At 44.8% G+C, this 14371-nt stretch overlaps 1 protein-coding gene across 4 annotated transcripts in view; it reads right to left on the bottom strand.

Moving 5' to 3' along the window:
- Positions 1 to 12233, bottom strand: part of TNPO2 (transportin 2) — a 33515-nt gene extending 21282 nt beyond the window's left edge. The window contains exons 1-7 of one of the 4 annotated variants that reach the window (XM_077327257.1): positions 12071 to 12233; positions 8942 to 9053; positions 8142 to 8217; positions 6180 to 6329; positions 4645 to 4751; positions 2434 to 2567; positions 1624 to 1705 (exon numbers count right to left, since the gene is read on the bottom strand). In XM_077327257.1, coding sequence (XP_077183372.1) covers positions 1624 to 1705; positions 2434 to 2567; positions 4645 to 4751; positions 6180 to 6329; positions 8142 to 8217; positions 8942 to 9040 — 648 coding nt within the window. In that variant the 5' untranslated portion in view covers positions 9041 to 9053; positions 12071 to 12233. Of the gene's footprint in view, positions 1 to 1623; positions 1706 to 2433; positions 2568 to 4644; positions 4752 to 6179; positions 6330 to 8141; positions 8218 to 8941; positions 9058 to 11513; positions 11532 to 11924 lie in introns of those variants that run through there. The other 3 variants (XM_077327255.1, XM_077327258.1, XM_077327254.1) reach the window with 3 other exon arrangements.
- Between the last annotated feature and the right edge of the window lie 2138 nt (positions 12234 to 14371).

The raw sequence follows: 14371 nt of genomic DNA, 5'->3' as shown, positions 1-14371 counted from the left end.
CGCTAGGGGCCAGCCCCAGCGGGCAGGAACCAATAGCAGGGCAGGTGGCAGGGCTTCTGGGTGAAGCCCCCCCTTGGAATTGGAGAGAGGGGACCAGCGCTGGCGAGGCCATGTTTGGGAAATGCACAGTCAGTCAGTCAGTAACCTTTTATTGGCATAAAATATGTATAAGACATATAAAAATAGGGTTTAAAATTTCAACAAAATAATAAAATAGGCCATGGGGTTACATAACCAAATAGATCTTAAAATGATTAAATAAACTATAAAAGATAAAATACAAGGTAGGCAGCATATTATAAAAGCATCTTAGTTAAAACTCTGGCAACTGAAACGGTTACCTCTGGGTCTTTGTCAGAGAGCAGAAATTGCAAGGTCATAGATTTACTTACAGAAGGCTTGTTTCCCAGCAAAGCAACAAAGCTGTCATCGCAACACTGCTCATATAAGGGGCAATCTAACAAAATGTGCGAGACAGAGTCAGGGTAGCCAGAACCACACGGACAGTCTCTCGCATGGTATGGGATACGGTGGAATCTTCCCTCTAAGACCTTTGAGGGGAAAGCATACATTCGTGCCAGGAGAAACGCTCTTCTCAGGGGTGGGACATCAAGAAGATGCAAATATGTAGACATAATATTTCTCTGCATAGTGATGCCAAAGAAGGGAAATGCACAGGCTGCCGGAGGGGAAGAAGCCGGATGGTGCTGAGTTCAGGAGCGAAGGCGGGCAGCGGGGTAAGTCCCGGGGCGCGGGGCTTAGTCGGGGCGGGGAGGCGCGGGGCTTAGTCTGGGCTTTTTGGGGGTGGGGAGGCGCGTTGCTTTGGCGGGGCAGGGAGGTGCGGGCCTTAGTCTGGGCTTTTTGGGGGTGGGGAGGCGTGGGGCTTAGTCGGGACGGGGAGGCGCAGACCTTTGTCGGGGAGGTTGGGGAAGGGAAAGAAGCAGGTGTGGGACAGCGTGGAGGTTAGGTCCCTGCTGGTTTTCGAGCGGGGAGGACTTACGACGGTACGAGCCTGTTGTGATTTATTGGCTTTATACTCAAGATCTCTGATCATAGGAGCTTAATAATAAAGGAAAGGTTAACTCTGGCCATGGGTAGGCATACTGTGGTCAAAAGTCACTGAGACAAAGACAAAGACAGCCAAAGACTGTCTAGCAAAATGATCATGCAGCAGAGAAAAGCCCCATGAGTTGACACTCACTACCTTGGGAAGGAAACAGCTGGTCTCATGTCACAGCTGAGAGGATTCTGTTAGGCTACATGCAACAGTTTTTCTAGCAGCATTCTACAGAACCATGGGAAACTTGCACTGGGCACTCCTCAGTAGTGACAGGAAATTCCCAGTAACACTGCTATTCACCCACTACTAATTTCCCAAACTGTAGCTGCAGAAAAATGAAGGGTGCATTTAAGACAGCTACAGCTCACCCATGTCAGTAATGAAGCTCAACAGGCCAGATTAGTGACAAGGGTAAACTGGGAATATCTCCTGGAACACTATCCAGATCCGCCAGGATTTCCATCGCAGCTTTTCTTCAACGGATGCGCTGATGTGGAAAACCCTGGGCTTAGTGAGGCCTTCACTCCCAACAGGAACTAAGGACACAGAAACATCCACCTTACCTCAATGAAAGTATCTATGTTATCCATCAGTGCTTGAGCCCTGTCCATGATGAACTGGTTAACACAGGCAATAGCATGGGACCTGACAAGGAAAGAGCACAAACAGTTGAAACAACTGTTGATTACAGTTAGTACTGCACTCACTACAGCTGCTTCCATCCGTATACAACCCAATAATCAAACAATACATTATCTGGATTCAAATGCAGTTCTGGTTAATTCCAAGTTCACACGGGGGGGGGGGGGGGGGAGCTGAGCTGAATAAGAGACCGAAGTATCTTCGTATGCTACTGCATTTCTGAGGGAGAATCACCCCCTGCAACAGTAATTAGTTCCCAAGTTTTGTACTTTGCATCCCACAAAATCTGGTCTTAATCATTCAATATAATTTATGGGGGTTTAAAAATCTTCATGTAATTAAAGACTGCTGGAACTCCTGATTTTAGAAATTACACTTTTTCTAAAAGTTAAATGACATTTCCCAAACCATGCAAATCAAGCAGCAAGCTGAGTTCTAAGAATTATCAAAATTATCTTGACATCTTCAAGTTTTACACACGGGAAATTAGTCAAGATCAATAACTCTGATGGGGGAAGGAAAGCACACAGTAACATTTCTTCAGAATCCCAATTTCTGAACTGGACTGATAGAAGGCTATACAACTCCTTATCCAGGGTATAGCATGATCCACTCTCCAGACAAATGGAAGGGGAAGGAGGTCTTGCCCCTTCAGAGTTCTCATACAAAAGTTGACCTTGACTTAGCCCATGGAATACATAACAGCAATCAGTAGAGAAAAAGGCACAAACCTAATTTTGGGGCTGCAGTGTTTGAAAAACTGTAGGAACTTTGGAATCATGACATTAAGTGGTCGATTGAGAGCATCACTGTCCAGGAGCTCAGAGGAATCTTCACAGATCTTCTGTAAGGCACCAAAAGCCCCCTAAAAAACATGACAACAGTTAGCACCAAACACTCCAGATTTGGGAAACAGGCAAAGGGCATTCAAGATTCATTCAAAAGCTAGGGTGTTTCAGTTGTCCTGGCATGAGTTGCATTCATTCTGATAAGAGCTGCGCTGAAGGGAAGATTTCTAGGTGACGGGCTGCTAGTTTGAAAGAACATGTCGTCCTCCTATCCTCTGCCAGACATCCCACGCAAAAGTCTGAGATGTGCCAATTAACTGCCTAAATAATTAGAGATGCTGGAAGAGAAGCAGCAACAGGTTTAAAGAGAAAATCCAACTTTGTTCAACAGAAAGTGGGGAGCACTCTGTAGCTAAGGATGCTCTAAGACAGGGGTCCGCAACCTTTCTTGGGCTGCGGACCGGCGGTGGTGGGGAGGGCGATCGCGTGGCCACACATGCACGTTTGTGCCATGCGCGGCCACAAACGAGCATGCGCAGCACTTCCACGCATGTGCGTTTGTGGCCGCACATGGTGCAAACGCGCATGCGCGGCCCTGCTTCCCTCTCCCCCCCCATACAAAATGAAGTTTGCTGGGCCGCAAGCTAATCGGCCACTTTTGCGACCGATTTGCTTGCGGCCTGGGAAGTTTCTTACTGCGGGGGGTGGGTGGGTAGGGAGAGCGAGCCGCGGCCCGGTGGTTCAGGACCTCCGCTCTAAGACACTGGGAAGAAGAGTTGGGCTTTTATGCCCTGCTTTTCTCTACCTTAGAGTCACAAAGTAGCTTACAGCTGCCTACCCTTCTTTTCCCCACAACAGCTACCTTATAAAGTAGGTGGGGCTGAAAGAGCTCTGAGAAAACTGTGACTGGCCCAAGATCAGCCAACTAGCTGCACTTGGAGAAGGAGTGGAGAATCAGGAAAGATTCTCCAGATTAGAGTCTACCGCTCTTAGGCACAACATCATGCTAGCTCTCAAGCGAGGAATTTCAAATGATCACATTAGCTCAGTACTTTGATCTCCCACCTAGCACACAGACCAAACAAACTCCTCCTATCAATCTAATTTTACCCAGGCTTCATATAATATAGATGGAAGCGATGTCACTCCCAGTGAAACAGAAGCAGTATTTGAGTAGCACAGCACACATCATCAACTACATTTTCAGCAGGCTAGAGCAGTGGTCCCCAACCCCCGGTCCGGGGACCGGTACTGGTCCGTAGATCAGTCAGAACTGGGCCGCGGCTCCTCCTGGTCCTCCTCCCTGGCTGCTGCCTCAGGCGCTGCCCTGCCACACTGCTGCCGGCTCACATTTGGTGCTCTTCAGCTGCCACCATGGTTGGGGCTCCCCCTCAGTATGGCACTGCGCAGCTGTTGCTGACAGCACCCCCCAGTGCGCAGCAGGAAGTCAGGGGCACCAGTGGGAAAGCAAGTGAAGCAAGGGCTCAGTCGGCAATGTTCATCAGCAAAAGACTACCCCCCCCCCCGGGCCTCAGTAAAATTGTCAAGCATTGACCAGTCCCTAATGATAAAATGGTTGGAGACCACTGGGCTAGAGGAACAGCCATCTAGTTTTAAATTCCCATTTATCCTTGCTCAGTGCAAGGCAAAGCACATTCACTTAGAAGAAAATCTCATTTGGCCCAGTATGCCTTATGCCCAGATAACATGACTAACTCTGTAGGCCTATGCTGAATAAACTCAAGGGCGCATTTATCATAAGGCATATTTAGGGTAGCCAGGAGATCTGAGACTTGATAGGCAACCAGGCAAGGGATGTTCTTAGTTGGTTTGCCATAGCCTGCCTCTGCATCATGCCCCCTAGTGTTCCTTGGGGGAACTACCACTAAATCCTTGGCAGCCTCCCATCCAAATACTAGACAGGGTCAGTTCCGTTCAGCTTTGGAGCTCTGACAGGATCGGGCTTGCCTGAGCTATCCAGAGCTATCCAAAATGTCTGAGGAATCTAGAACACACCGCCAAGTCCACACATATCACACTAGTGTCTCAAGAGAGCTTTCCATAAGAACTACTGCCAGCTCTGAAATCACAAAGCTTATTGCTGGCTGCAAATAGGCTTTCAGTTCAGGCTTGCTCAGCACTTTTCCCACTCACCTCACAAGTGTTGTAGTCCTCAGAGTTGAGCAGGTTGCAGAGCTGGGGCAGAAGCTCTGGCCACATCTGCAGCTCTCCCTTAGATGCAATGGTGGTGATGAGGATTCCTGGCAGCAGGGGGGGGAAACCAATCAGCTGTAGTTTAATATTAGTCCATCAGTCCATTTTCAGGCTTTGGGAAACCCAAGAAGTGGTGTGATCATGCAGAATTTGGTTGGGAAGCATAGCTGTGTACCCGCTCATCTGGGGTCCCTCCCTTTCTCACCCCCTCCAGGTCCATCATTGGCCATTGGGGGGGGGGGAGAGTCCATATGACTATATGGCCATATCATCTGATATATGTTTAACAATATATATCAGGAAACCTTTAGAGGGCTATTAAGAAACTCCAGGGTTTCCCAAAACCCTGGTTATGAAAGCTTGGTTTAAACAGTTTAACACTCCCTTAGCTTTAAAAGTCAAATGCAAGACATTTTAATATTCAAACTGGTGTGCCCTAGTAGCGCTGTGTAGTGTTAGTGACTTGAATCTGGGAGAGAACTTCAAACCCCTACTCTACCATGGAAGCTCACAGGAAGAGCTTGGGCCAGTCTCCCTTAGACTAACATAGGTCTGTTGCTAAATGGAAGAACAGGAAAGAGTAAAATGTTGTAAGCTGCTTTGTTTTCCCAATGGTATAACTATCTAAAGCGAGCCATAACTACTTAAATTATTGTTTATAGTACAGTGTGTGTAGTGTAGACAGATCCTAGGATTGTCTGGCAGCCAGGCAAGTGACGTTCAGAGGTGGTTTGCCCCAAACTGGCTGGACTGAGAGAGGCAGTGTATAAATCTAATAAATAAATTGCCTGCTTCCTTGTCATAACCCCTAGTGTTCCTTAGATGTATCCCATCCAAATATTAGCCAGAGTCGACCCTATTTAGCTTCCGAAATCTGATGAGATCAGGCATGCCTGGGCTATCCAAGTCAGGGTCTAACTATTTAAAGATTATGATACTCCCATACACCCATCAGTCCTCTATTACATCCCAAGTTGAAAACCTACAAATATATGGAGAATATTTTGAAATATGTTCCATCTAGCACAGAGATGTTGCATGTTAAGCTTTGGAGACCTCTGAGAGAAGAATCCCACTTTGCCATTTAAATATATCTGCCACAACACAGATTCCTTCAGTCACATCTCATGAAAACCATCATGGAATACTTGCCAATGTAGCAGCAGATAAAATAAACAGGTCCTTACACACAGGCTTACAAGTTACGTGGCAATCTGAACAAATCTGCTGAAAAATCTTTTTATTGCTAAACAAACAAGAACATCAACAGCTATTAGAAAAGGCATCACCAGGAACGTCAATAGGCAAACCATTGTATTTAAGGTACAACTATAATGCCACTTGTCAGGCCCACGCTCTATAGGCTTTACTGAATGGAAGAGTCACCTGTCTAACATTGCTTCAAAATACAAATCCAGATTTTAAAAAATTAGATGCACACCCACTTACCCCTTTACCCTTCCTCTGACACTCACCAATGGTAGCTCTGATTAGAGAAGAAGCATCTCCTATGTTGTTAAGACATTCTTGCTTAATGAACTCTGCAACAGGCTGAGGGAAACTCTGGTAATGAGCCTTCACATTGTTCTTCAGGATCAGGCCACTCAGAGAACGTGTTGGCTCATCTGTTTAAAAAGATCATTTTTGGAGAAGAAATGTATTCTGTAAGACCTGTTATAACTCACCCCAGGGAAGATACACAGACAGAGGAGCGCAGAAGAGAAGGGGTAATAGAGACCTGACAAGGTAAGCTAAATAAAAACAGAACCACCACGACAGGTTACTCAGCTGTCATGAACTGAAGCATTTGTTTACATCCATAAGCAGTTTTCTAACATGCTTTACTCATGATCCTTTCCCACAACCCTCTTAGATAAGAATTTTAGATAGCCTTTGTTCACAGAAACCTAAATGGCATGTGAGGCTCAGAATGGCATTTTATTTAGCCAAGGGGTTGAACAAGGTGTCAAGCCATGCATGACAAAGAACAGCCAACATTCATATAAGATCAGATTTTGTATAACATTAGTCAACTACGTATAGATTTTAAGAATAAAATCTCTTACATATTAATATGCATTATGTCCATTTACCAGATTTATTTGGACACACCTTATTTTTATGTTATATACTTTTTAGACAGGGCACAAAGTGCAATCAGAATTTTGGGAGAATAGTTTTCATTTGATCAATTTACCTCCATGAAAGACTTTAGACTGGACATACTTTCCGTTAACACTATTTTAGCATTATGGTGGGATACCACAGCACAGGAAGAACTAGGATAGCAGATTTCTTTTTTTTTTGTATGTTTTGCTCTCATCTGAATCCACAGCAATACTGAGAACCACAGCCCTCACCTTAGATTTCATTAGTCAGCAACAGAGAAGTGGGCACAAACCCACTGTGATATTAGTGACAAAAAACAAAACAAAATCAGACTAATTAAACTCTGCAGCTTCCTTTTTTTGTGAAATGCATTTTTGTAACAAACTCCAGAGATAGTAAGCAGAGCCAAGGGTCCAATGAATGAGCCGCGGAGCTGTGTTAGATTTTTACTAGACAAGTTCTGTTGAAATAGACTGCAAAATGCAATGCAACAGGGCAAACACAACATTTGTTGCAAACATCCCAAAGACCATAAAACAACTAATTGGACTTCTGAGTTAACTAACTATGGCAAGTTCTCTTATTTTACAGAGAATGGAAATGCCTGATCCTCAGCTAAACTAGTGCAGTTTTACAAAAAATAGAAAAGCTGTTTTTCCCCCCAAGTCACTTCAAACAGGAAGGCTTACTCAAAGTTGTAGCACACAAACAGTTGCAATTTTAAGGTCATAAATGAAATACAGAAAACTGCTAGAGAATATTGGTTATCATGGTAAAACAGCCCTTATCTTCAGGGCCCCTCCCTTGTTCAATTACATTGGGATTGCATTCCTTAGCCTTTCACAGACTCTGAGACAGTCCTCCTCCCAAACTCAGTGATTGAATCTTAACCCTTGTGCTGCCTTCTTGAATAAAACAATATGACTTCCATTGTATTAAGATAACAAGCAACAGCCACCAAAAGAAACCTGCTGGACTGGTGTTCACTGACACATTTCTTTGGCCATCTGCCTTTGGTTCTAAATACAACACACAGGTCTTCCACAAAGAAACACAGTGGCCAGCTATTAATTCAGCACTAGAAGAATAGGGAACCTCTTCCAGTCCAATAATGTGAGTATGACTTATTGCTGCAACTCAAGGATCATGAATTTTGCTGGCCTATTCTTTTGGTGGAAGAATGCTCTAATGACAGGGTCACTGGCCACCAAATTTTGTTTGAACATAGATTTGATTAAGTCTATAAGACCACACTTGATCCATGATATCAGACAAGCAAGAAGCAGTACCCAAACATACAAAAATCTTAAGCTCCCTTTGTAACATACCCTCGGATTTCAGCCGTGTCAAAACAAATATCAAGTAGTTATTGAAATCGGGAAACTGGTTGAGCTGTTTCAGTTTCTGCAACATTTGTTAAGAAGTTCTAACAGTATCCTGTGAACATAAGCTTCCAAAACCATATCTATATGTAACCATACTGAATTACTTTCCAGAGCTTTTGTTCACATTTTTAGAAAATTAAAATGTGATCTGAAGAAACATCCCACTGGAAAATTGGAAAATAGTTACATAACAGCTGAACAAGTCTAAATTTGATTACATGTAACATTCAAACAAGAAGCAATCTCTCTTGCTTTAAATCCTATTCCACCAAAAGACAAAGGGATACTAAAGCTCTACATTTGCATGTAATTCATCATATATAAAAAATGCTTTACACAGAGTAACCTTATTAATCAACATGATGTTCCAAATCCTTTGTAGACAAACATGTATGTAAACAATCCTTAGATTCATTGGTATTTTCTTCCACCAAAAATAGTGGAGCTTTACTCTTTTGATAACCAATTATTAGAGACACACAAGGGTCACTAAATACAGTATCACAGTATCCAAAGCCCAGGCACTTCATATTATAACTCCAGAACTATAATATTGCTTGCTAGCAACATTTTGCTGTAGTTACTTATCTTATTGATAGTTTAGCCTTGATTGCAGTGTCATATGGAAGATGACACATCTTGGACTCTGTTTATGGGTCTCTGAAGTACAGTTTAATTTCAGAGATTCTCCCCTATATTGTTCCTAGCACTTTCTGTAGTAACCTTGACTATTCCAAGGATACATCTTGTACAATACGTTGGGTTGCTGTGTTCGGAGACTGAGAGTCTTTGAGTAACTGAAGGACTTGCTGGAGGCCTTGTTCATCCGGCTGCCAGTCCATGATGGGAAGCAGACTACCTGTAGAATAAATTTTAAGAATTACTTGCATGACAAAAATAACCAACTCACTGCCTTAGATTGCAACTCAAGACACTTTAGGATAAAGTCAAGCAGAGCTATGTACGTTTTTGCACATGCCTGACCATTATTCTTGCAAACAAATAAATGTAATCCAGACTGCACACAGCTTTATCCTGGCCTGGCTAGGTTAAATTCAAGCAAATGGAAAAATATTTCACACCACAAAAAATATTAGATTACTGCAAGGAACTATAAGTGGAGTTCACCATCACAATTCTGCTAGGTAGGCTAGGCCGAGAAAGAAGCTTGCCCAAAGGCAAGTAAATTGGATTTCCTATGCTCAAATAAAACATCCAAACACACTTTGCATTTGTAGCAGCTTCAACATAAGCTTCACATGCAGACGCTGCTATATATTCCTTTAAGTATAAAGAACAACGGCTAAGGTAATATAATTAAAACCTATATGGTCTAGCATAGCCTATCTCAAACTTTTTACCACTGAGGAACCCCAGAAACATTCTTCAGGCTTTGAGAAACCCCAGAAGTGGCGTGATCATGAAGAATATGGTTGGGAAACAGAGCCATGTATGCGCCCACCTGGAACTCCTCCCCTTCCCACCCACTACAGGCCAATCAATGGCCAGAAACCCCAGGGTTTCATGAAACCCTGGTTGAGAAAGGCTGGTCTAGCAGAATGTCTCACTTAACAGATTACATTTGCAAAAGCACGCTTCTTCATCAAAAGGCATTTAGAAACAGCTAGAATGTAAGAACCACCATTTGTGGCACCACAGTCAAGATACATGTATGACTCATCACAGAGACATTCAGTGATTGGGGGAATTTGCCTATCTACAACGAGATGCAATATGGGTAGAGAGTTTAGTCTGAAATAGATAGAAATGGTTTGTTCAGATAGCAAAAGAGGATGAAGAGGTATTTCATTTGGCAGACCGAGAACATTAACCAGCTTACTTACTTTGGACAATTGAAAAGAAGATACAACTTTCAAGTTGACAGGGCTAAAAAAAGGTAAATACTGTACCATGAGGAAAAGGTTTTTCCAGGATTCTGGAATATGCTTCCCACCCAGCCCCCTTGCTAGTCTCTCCATTCATGTAATTCAGTCACTTACAACTTGTGGCCTTGAAATTTAGTTGCTCCAGATAATGCAACCAGCTACTAAAAAGACTTCTCAGAAGCATCATGAACACCATGTCTTAAGCTGGTCTTTGTTAGTAAAGTGCAATTCAAATACCTTCCATCACAGGCTTGTTGTCTGGTCCTCTATCTTTCCAATTCTAGGTGCTTTATATTCTTTCCTCTACTGCCTTGTGACTACAGAAATCTATTTAGCACTGTATGTTGACAAACTATTCAAAGCAACTCAGACCATGACTGTACCATTTAAAAAAAAACTTTTTTCAAAGTTTCTTTACTATCCAAGCAAAAGCATCTACTGTTTAGGAAGTGACTAACATTATTGTATGTGAATAAGTGCCAAAACATTTTAAAATATTTAAAAAATGAATGGTCAGTCATAATAATGTCTGACCATTCATTTTTTAAATATTTTGGCTCTTATTCAGTTATTGCTCCCTTGGCCATGCTAAAGCCCATTCCTACACCAAGTGTTTTTTGGGGGTACATGAACTGCGCTGAAGCCAACACCAAGGGTAACATTCACTGAACTTACCCTAGCAATTTTACTTTACAATGGTAATTTTTAAGAATCAAGGCACAGTAGGAGGCAGGCACACTACTTGCCTAGTCATTTGCGCCCCCCCCCCCCAGAAAATAGACTCCTGGAAGTGGAGAGGCATCTAATGGGCAGGTCTTACCATCTCACTATCATCCCAATATGCCTCCAGAAGAACACTAAGTTCATCAAGTGATAGTATGCTGATGGTCCCTGGCCCAAAGAGTTGCGTCTGTCCTCAGCCAGGACTTTTTCAGTCTTGGCCCCGGCCTGGTAGAATATGTTTCCTGCAGATACCCAGGCCCTGATGGAACTAATAAAGTTCTAGGGGGGCTGTAAAATGGGGCTATTCCAGCAAACATAGTCGAGGCCAGGGCAATCAAATAAAACCATAGGCCTCCCCACTGCAGAATACACCTCTCCTGAGTATATCAGCATAGATGGCCTACGGACATAGGAATAAGAAAAAGGCCTAAGAGATGAGATAATGGGGCACTCGGGTTTTATGGCTTTTATTGTTATATGGAGAATTTTAAAACGTTGTACACAGCCCCGAGCTTATTAGGGAGGAGCAGTTTATAAATTTAATCATCATCCCATTTATTTAGGAAACATAAACACTGCACCGATTGACAGCCTATAAGTCCACCTAGAGCTACTAGCCATGCATGAACCTCCAGACCGCAAGGCAGTGTATCTGGAAATATCAAATATGGCGATCACAAAAACCGGGGAGGGGCCACTGTCTTGCCTTTCCGGCTTCCGAGCATCCCGAAGGGCACCTGGCGACTCCCTTCTGAAAGCACGATGCCGGCCTAGATAGCCCAGCAGAGCGGCTCTTCAGCCTCCCAAACATGTGCCGCGCAGCCAGCTGTGCTCCACGCCCCTGCCCCCGACTTCTGCAGCATCGCCTCCCACACAGAGGGGCAGGGAAGAGACAGCTGCTGCTGCTGCTGCTGCTGCCGGGCGGCCCCGCTTAGCAGAGCGGAAGCGCTCGCGCCCCTCCCCCAAGCCACGCACCGCCAGGCCCGCCGAGGAGCTCGGCCGCCGCCGGGTACCCCCCTCCCCTCCCCTCCCCTCCCCTCCCGGCCAGACCGGGCCTGCTTCTCTCTCCCCCCGGCCGGGCCGGACTTTCCGCCCCCCTCCGCCTCCCCCGCGCTACCGGCCTTCTCCGCCTCCTCTCTGTTGTCCGCCCGATCACCGCCAGCCAGGCAAGCCCCGGCCGGGCTCCTTCCAGGCTCCCCTTCGTCCCGTCCCCACCGAGGCCGCGCTCCCCTCCCGAGGACGCAGCCAATCCCGGCGCGGTACCTGCCCGGTTCCCGCGTGCCCACACTCAGGCCGCGGCGTCAGCTCCGAGGGAGGGAAGGAGGGAGGGAAGGGGGCGCCAGCAGGAGACGAGCGCGACACGCGGACGATGGACTACGCCGGCCGCCGTTTCCGCGGCTCACGTGACCGGGAGACAAGAAAGAGCGTGCGCGCGACCGGGCGGTGAGCAGGGCAGGGAGTCACGTGGTGCTCCTGGGAAAGAGCGGCAGCCGCGCATCATTCTCCCTCCGCCTGTCGGCCCATGAGCTTTTATGCAGCTCAGCCCAGAGCGGCGTCCGCCGAATTTCTTTTCCTGCCCGCGCAGATACACGCTTACTTGGAAGTGACTTCCATTCAACATAGTAGGGTTTATTTTTGAGTAGATGTGCATAAGGTTAGGGTGTGAAATTCCCAGCAGTCCTGTACTGTTAGCTAAATATTGACACCCCTGGCATAGGTGAGCCCAATTTCATCCGACCTCGGAAGCTAAACAGCGTCAGACCCAGTTACTTCTTGGGCAGGAAACTCCGCCACACAGGAAGTTCAGGGACTCTTCACAGGAAGGCAATGGCAAACCACCTCTGTTCATTTCTTACCTTGAAAATTCTCATGGTCACAGTGAGAGAAGAAGAGCTATGTTTTTGTACCCTGCTTTTTACTACCCAAAGGAGCCTCAAAGCAGCTTACAATCACCCTTTCAGTTAGCATGACTTGGTGGCACTTTATTCATTTAATTTATATGCCACACCTCACTGACATCTTGGGGCAGTGTATATAGAAACAGTAAAAATGAAAGTACATTGAAAAACATTTTAAACAATGAGAATTGTAACAGTCATAAACAGTCAACATCAATTGTAACTTAGGAGCATTGCACATTAACTGTAGCAATTAAAAGAGGAGAGGATGATCAGTCAGCAGGGATCATAAGCTTGGGGACATGTGAAACATCAAAGTTGCCTGGAAGGGATGGGTCCTGGTTGCTGAGAGATCCCCCTGTGGCTGTCCTCAACCAAAAACATGGCAGAAGAGCTCTGTTTAGCAGGCTGTAAGAAACTCTTCAAGTTCTGCTAGGGTTTTGATTTTGTTGGGAAACTTATTCCACCAGGCTGTGGCCATGGTCAAAAGGCCCTGGTTCTCAAGGCCAGGCAAACTGGGGCCAGGGAGTCTGTTGAAATGAATGGAGTGTGTTGTTCTTTGAGGAGTATAGGTGGATAGAGATGCTGACATATATTGCATGGGAAGAAGAACAGAGTGCTGTGCTTATCCGTGTGTCAAAGAACATTTCAGAATTGTACTTTCTGCTTTACAAAAGTGTTCTAGAGGTGTATGTGTCTGGAGAAAAGAAGCACAAATTATGTTCCATTGAGTTTTTATGCTGGTATTAGGGAAGAGGAACAGACTTAATTAGTACTTCATGTCTTCCTGGAAGTAACACTCACTGATTTAAGTAGATCTTGCTCCCAAATAAGTATGCAGAAAATTGTTGCCAAAGGGATAAAATATTGGGGGTGGCATTTAAGCAAATCTACAGAAGGAACACCTAGTGCATTTAGTACAGGGTTACACAAGAGCTCTGCATGGGTTATGTAGCCTTTCCCAGAAGTTTGGAGGACTGCTGACATCACTAGATGTTACTGGAGCCAACTTCCCCTGTTGCTATACAGGCCTAGTCTCTTTTTCCACAATGGTAACGGTAAATGATCCATTGATCGATTGGCTAGCTCCCACATCTTACTTCTGCACCCACATCTCTAAAGGGGCATATCATCACTTCCAGGGTTCCTTGAAGCCTGAAAAATACTTCAGGGGTTCTTCCAGAGTCAAAAAGGTGGAAAAGGCTGATTTAGTATGACATGGTGACAAAGGCCCCCTAGCTGTCACACAGCCAACAATCTCCAGGAGAAAGAAGTTGATCATGTCAAACAGTATTTTGCCCCTGCAACTGAACCTTGTGACGGTAATGAGAGTGCCCTTACAGTTATTGGAGTTGTGCTGTTTTGTTTGGATATACTACAATTTCTTTCCTAGGTCATGGGGTGGCCTGCATTTGCATGGGAGAAAGATGCAGTAAATGATGCTAGTCTGATTGGTGGGAGATATACTTTTTGTAAACTAATATTTGAGTGATTTGTTCTTGCATTTCCTTTAACTGAACATAAGGAAGAGACAGGTGCCTATGTGGAAGCTAAAAACACAAGCATAATATACACTAGTTCCTGTCTTTTATTGGAAGAGTTTGTTACTATAACCATTTTAATGTTTTTTGTTTGTGTGAGTGTTTTCCTTTCTCCTCAGTAAATG

The sequence above is a fragment of the Paroedura picta genome, chromosome 3 (genome assembly GCF_049243985.1).
Source record: "Paroedura picta isolate Pp20150507F chromosome 3, Ppicta_v3.0, whole genome shotgun sequence".
NCBI lineage: Eukaryota > Metazoa > Chordata > Lepidosauria > Squamata > Gekkonidae > Paroedura > Paroedura picta.
The sequence above is the reverse complement of the archived record's forward strand: the minus strand, read 5'-3'. Positions and strand labels throughout refer to the sequence as shown.